Here is a 6,000-nt window from a genome sequence, read left to right on the forward strand (position 1 = left end):
TAGAACTGATGATTTGTGTAAAGCAAAATTTGATCCAAGTTTTTTGTTCCGTCGTGGTTGAGATGAAAGGAGTGCGTTGTTGTGTGTGAGGAACAGACAGTGGTTGATTGATGGTGGGGGATGAAAGAAGCGAACAATAACAGAGAGTCAAGAAAACAGAACAGTTACTCACCTACTGGATCAATGGGCAGGTGATTTCCATGCATTCAGCGCAAAGTGATCATTGATGTTTCTCACTTCTCCTTGTTCCAGACCGACCGCTGTGGATCGGTTGCCTGCACGCGGACTGAAGCAACTTTTGCTACCAACAACTGTCAGTCAACAATACGGAACATGACTTGTGTAATTTGTCCTTTGTTGTTAGGCAAAAGATGAATCAATGCATGAGAAAGATTGCCACCAGAGTCTCTTGCGCTACAGGATATTTGACATTCTCATTCAATCACTGTAGAACAATACAGCCAGTCCCAAGGGGTTCATCTTTGCGCTCAGTTCCGGTTCAGGTTTCATGCAGTAAGAAAACCCATTGTTTAATCTTTTGACATAAAGCTATCGTTTTTTTATGTTCCAGCAAGTGTGGTGACCCGGCTATAATCAAGCCAGACAGACATCCATCGATATCAGAGCAGCCAGCTCCAGCAATTCAACCACATAGCAAAAATGATGTCTCCCACAACAAGCATCCCTCCCCACCGTTTCCATCACATCAAGTCGTAATTTCCATCATCACGGTGAAGTAGGCTCAGGCGCATCATCCTTCATGTCCGGCACCCAGCCCTTGGGCCTCTCACTCCCTCTCACCACAAGTCCATAGCCCAGCTTCTCAACCTTCTTGACACTCTGTCTCATCGCACCCATCTTACCCCTCCAGTCCTTGGTAGGCACATCAGGCAAAATCTCAAACTCGCATCCAAGCTCTTGAATATCGCCCATGATGTTTCGTTCTCCGTTGCCGGCCAACTCGCCCGTCTGGGCTGTCGTGACAGTCGCAAAGCGCATTAGTTCGCCAAAGAGATCGAAAATACCGTACATGTAATCATGCGGCGTTAGGGACATATCCGCTGGCATAGCGGCTTGGGCCTGTGTGGGAGTAATGATGGTTTGGTGGCGGAGGTAGTGTGCGAAAGACAGCGCCTCGACGAATTCTTCAAGGCATCGCAGGGGAGAGGTGTAGCGGTAGCGATTGACATTTTGCAGATCGGGAGCGATAGCGCTGAGAATTTTGGCGATTTCCTCAAGACGAGTATCTATGTCTTGTTGGATGTGAGGAGGGAAGTCTTTGTTGAGATGTTTGACTCTGTGAGATGTGAGCAGGCAGACTTCACTGAGATTGATCTGAGATGAGCTCTCACCTCTGAAGTGTAAAAATGCTGCAATTTTGTCAGTAATTTCTCAATTAAATAGGAATAACATCAGTAAGCTCACATCTTCTTGCTCATAGCCGTAACATCTCGCGAAGCCTTCACGATCCTCTCTCGTCGATCATGATGCTCATCAAGCTCATTGCGAAAACCTTCAAACATATCATGAAACCTCCCCTTCGGCCCAGACTGCTTCGGCGGGCCCGCATTCTTAGCACGAGCGTTGCCGTCGCGGTCTCTCTTAACGCCGCTTGACATCGCTGAGATTGAATAAGAAGAAAGGGTTGTTAAGTGAAGCTCTCTTTTTTCTCTGATTCAGTGGTCGATGATGTCGGAGGTTAGTTTGAAGGCGGGTCCTGATTTGTTAGTGCGGGTTTGCAGGGATGTGACGTTGAAATTGTTAGCTGTCCATTTTTGGCAGTTCACCTCGAGAGCTCAACACGCTTCGAGGGTGAAACTTCATTGTTTGTCATCAAAAACCTGCCATTGACTGGCATACGACAACACTTTGAATCAAACTGAGATAACCTCATAGAGAGTAATTGATCTATAAGAAATGGTGTACTAACACCTCACCATCCTTCAATACTCGCTCATCTCACACACATACTCACCGCCAGCTGTCATCTTCACCAAATCCCATATCAATCTCTCACAATGCCCTCAATAGCCCCCTTCCTGCGCACAACGCCTCTCTTCACCATATCGCTCCTCCTACGACTAGGTCTTCTCTTCTACGGTATCTACCAAGATGCTCACTCAGCTCTAAAATACACAGACATTGACTATCTCGTCTTCACCGATGCTTCGCGCTTTGTTGCAGACGGTCAATCGCCGTACGCCCGCGACACATACCGTTACACGCCTCTCCTAGCCTGGATTCTACTACCGACTGTCCGATTTCCCGCCTTTGGAAAGCTCGTCTTTGCTGCGGCAGATCTTCTCGCAGGATGGCTTATTCTGCGCGTGCTGAGAAGAAGGGGCATGGATGAGGCCACCGCTGGAGGATTTTCTGCTTTGTGGTTATGGAACCCAATGGTTGCGACTATCAGCACTCGCGGAAGCTCGGAGGGTCTGTTGGGAGTTTTGACTATGGGTTTGCTGTGGGCTGTTGATAGGCGAAAATTCAGCCTTGCGGCTATCATTCTGGGACTGTCGGTTCACTTCAAGATCTATCCCTTCATCTACGCACCGGCGATTGTCTGGTGGATGGATGATGCGCGCTTGGGAAAGGAGACAAAGGCTGCTCCTCAGTCTTCATCGATAAAAGATGCAGTCGCAAACTTCTTCACACCAGATCGTCTCAAGTTTGGTCTTCTCAGCCTCATAACCTTCATGATTCTTAATCTCGTCATGTTTGCTATGTGAGTTTCCTTACACAGATCTTAACATTCCTTAAACTAACCAATTCTTAGTTATGAGACGCCATTCCTTGTTCATACCTACTTTCATCACGTTACAAGGATTGATCATCGCCACAACTTCTCGCCCTACAACGTCTTGCTGTATCTCACATCCGCAACTCCCGCTCATGCAGCACCTGCATTCCGTATCGAGTCATTTGCTTTTCTACCTCAGCTCCTCCTATCATGCGTCCTTATCCCTCTGGCTCTCGCCAAGCGCGATCTTGCGACATCCATGATGGCTCAGACCTTTGCTTTTGTTACATTCAACAAGGTTTGCACTTCTCAGGTAAGCAACCCCCTCTCACAACAAACATCCATTCGCTTATGCTGTGTAACAGTACTTCCTTTGGTACATGATCTTCTTACCCCTCTATCTCCCCAACTCATCCTTCCTACGCAATGGCAAGCTCGGCATCTTTGCACTGTTGCTCTGGATTGTCTCTCAGGCTGCTTGGTTGCAACAAGGATACGAGCTCGAGTTCCTCGGCATCAGTACATTTTACCCAGGTCTTTGGCTTGCCTCGATCGCGTTTTTCCTGGTCAACTGTTGGATCTTGGGTGTCATCATCAGCGATGGTGCTCGTCAGTCAACTAGATCAACTGTCAAGTTCCATGTTGAGTAGACTATTTCGCTGACTATTTATCTTGACGGCGTTAAAATTTGGTGGGTAATGAAAGTATGTACATTAGCGAGATATAGAAACTGAACATCAGACAATCTTATTCATCAATTACAATCCCAAATCGCCAGAGGGTATATGGAAGTCGCGTCCTACAGGTAATAATCGCGCTACTTTCTCTTCCATCCTTCATGATTTTTTGACAAATCCCAAGCAAATTCTTCTCAAAGCCAAGTCCGCCATTCCCATATGTCCATGCGCCCTCGTAACTCCCATCTCCTGGGTATGTGGTTCGATTAACAGCGTCCTTTCGACCAATGGTCCAGTCCTTGAACGCCTGCCCAAAAAAAGAAAGAACAATAACAATGCGAAACAAAAAAAACGATTCATGCTGAGAGTGGAGAAGGCCTCTCAAAATCCTGTCCGCAGCAATGTGCTGGCTTAATCTGCCTACTGGATTGTGATGCCTGTCGCGAGGGAGCGGTAGTTTGATAATTTGAGCGATGTAATCTTCGTCTTCGGGGGCTCGGGCGTAATGACCATTCTTCCATCTTTGTTGTAGACGATGTTGCCAAACGACTCGCTCAATTCTGTAAAGTGAACATCGGGACGGACACGTCCCATCTCGGCCAGGATTCTCTCACTCCACACGCCAGAGCATGCGCCATTGCGCATGATAAAGAAGGGGTTGAGAGGTGGCAGAACAGAATCTGCAAGCATGTTAGTAAATAATACACAATTAGGTCATCGGTCGAACGTACCGAGATCAACAAATCGAATCCTCAGGTAAACCACCCCTTTGAGCTTTTCCAGCGATCGAATCGCTGACAGAACCAGCCTCTCAAACGCATCAATAAATCCCATATCTTGGATACCAGAACCAGCCTCGTGGAAGCTAGTGTTGTAGCGACAGCAGTTCTTGACAGTCAGGTCCAGCGTCTTAAGTCGATAGTCTCGTGAATCTGTCAATCGCGTCGCTATGTCGAAGAATTGATGGCAAACACGACCAGTATACGCAAAGTGCTCCAGAAAGGGTAGCGTCTCAGCCATTCTTGCGCAGATGTGTGTCTTTTGGATAACCTTGGAGTAGAATGGAGGCATGACTCCTTCTCGGCGATAGTCACTCTCGAGGCAAACGCTCAGATTCGTGATATGGCGCGGCAGTTGTGGAAGAAACTCGGCCATTGTAATGTAGCTCTTAGACTTCGGTTTACTATACGAACCCTGCCACTCGTAAAGACCTGGTAGCGCGTTCAGAACTGTTGCAAAGTCCTGGTTATCCCTCATGAGATTCCATTGGCCTCTTGTCACGAGGGTTTGCACTGAATGGAGTGTCGGCAGCGATTTGTAAATAGCTGGATCGATCCTTTGTTCGGGAAAGTGAAGGACTCTCGGAGCCTTTCGTCGCTCGCCTCCCTCCAATGTCAAAACTCTTGTCTGGGGTAGAGTTTGTCCGACAAATTGGAAAACCTGCTCGAGGGTGCAGTTGTTACCTGGCAAAGTGTATGTAGCGTTGGTTAATCCTTCCATTGTCACCGTTGGTAGCGTCAGACTGTTAGATAGAGCGACTGGACCATAGGTGGGCTGGAAAACAGGGAACCAGATCTCGATATGCTTGACATAGGTTTGCAAATGCTCGTGCATTGCTAAGTGCACCATGGCATCTTCTAGGCAATCCACGGTCGCCTTGAGTTTGATATGGCGATAAAGTCGCTGCTGGACGAGAACTCTCCAGATGTCGCTCACAAGCGCCAGTGCGGTCAATTCCCTTCTCCTTGAGTGTCTAAGCGCTGTTCCCCAGCTCTTGCTAATACTCGACACGGCCATGGAGCTTCGAGATGTAGCGGAAACTCGGTACCCAAAAAGGTGGTCTAGAATGGCTTCATGAACCTCAATCGGTAAATCGTTGAAGTTCGTTTCTGGGTGTGAGATGATGGGCTCAGTGTCGGATGAAGCCGCGGAGTCCGCGGCAAGATTCTCGTCGGCGCCGTGCGAAAATCCGTTCAGACAACATGGCTTAGAATGTCGGTGATCGGGATGAGGAAACGGCGTGCTGCTCGGTCTCGTGGGGGGGACAAAATCGGATGTCTTGGCTTGGTCGTGAGAAGGGCTGGAAGAGCCCGGAGAGACGGGGTTGGAAGCAGTGTTGTGAATGCCGTTCAGCATGGATGAGGCCATGATGGAGGCGAATTCAGTATCGGAATCAGCATCGTCGTCTCGGTTATCGCCAAAGTCGGTTCTCCGTGGTGAATAACCATCTCGGATGGGTAGAAGGGCGGATGCAGCAACGGAGGTAGGACAAGGCGCACGGGGGCCAGTATGGCCGTCATCGGTGGTGTCCATGGGTTCGCTGATAGAGTCTCCCATATCGATGTTGTTATCGGACAACGGTTTAATATGCTCCATAAGATGCCTCCAAGGCCGGCCCGTATCGCATCTCAGAGGGTCGAAGCACTTTCAGGTTACGGCAATCGGGCAGGCGTTGAGGCACCGGCTGCTGGACGAGGCAGGTAAAATGGTCGAAATAATGAGGCGACGGAGCATAGTCCCGTTTGTTGGCAAACAGAGGTGAATGCAGGGCTGGAGATTAACCCCTTCAAGTTGCGGATGTAC

General features: G+C 48.7%; 3 protein-coding genes across 3 annotated transcripts; 1 reads left to right on the plus strand and 2 right to left on the minus strand.

The window, feature by feature from the left end:
- Positions 1-726: 726 nt before the first annotated feature.
- On the minus strand, positions 727-1,619 carry FGSG_09386 (uncharacterized protein; the record flags this gene model as incomplete). The annotated part of the gene is made up of 3 exons (XM_011330057.1): positions 727-1,297; positions 1,353-1,370; positions 1,426-1,619. The coding sequence occupies 3 exons, from the start codon at positions 1,617-1,619 to the stop codon at positions 727-729; spliced, it is 783 nt and encodes a 260-aa protein (XP_011328359.1).
- A 399-nt stretch (positions 1,620-2,018) lies between these two features.
- On the plus strand, positions 2,019-3,390 carry FGSG_09385 (GPI mannosyltransferase 1; the record flags this gene model as incomplete). Its single annotated transcript, XM_011330058.1, has 3 exons — positions 2,019-2,725; positions 2,777-3,053; positions 3,106-3,390. 3 exons carry the CDS (start codon positions 2,019-2,021, stop codon positions 3,388-3,390), a joined length of 1,269 nt encoding a protein of 422 aa, XP_011328360.1.
- A 447-nt stretch (positions 3,391-3,837) lies between these two features.
- On the minus strand, positions 3,838-5,730 carry FGSG_09384 (uncharacterized protein; the record flags this gene model as incomplete). The annotated part of the gene is made up of 2 exons (XM_011330059.1): positions 3,838-4,097; positions 4,149-5,730. The coding sequence occupies 2 exons, from the start codon at positions 5,728-5,730 to the stop codon at positions 3,838-3,840; spliced, it is 1,842 nt and encodes a 613-aa protein (XP_011328361.1).
- Between the last annotated feature and the right edge of the window lie 270 nt (positions 5,731-6,000).

The sequence above is a fragment of the Fusarium graminearum genome, chromosome 4 (assembly GCF_000240135.3).
Source record: "Fusarium graminearum PH-1 chromosome 4, whole genome shotgun sequence".
Lineage (NCBI taxonomy): Eukaryota > Fungi > Ascomycota > Sordariomycetes > Hypocreales > Nectriaceae > Fusarium > Fusarium graminearum.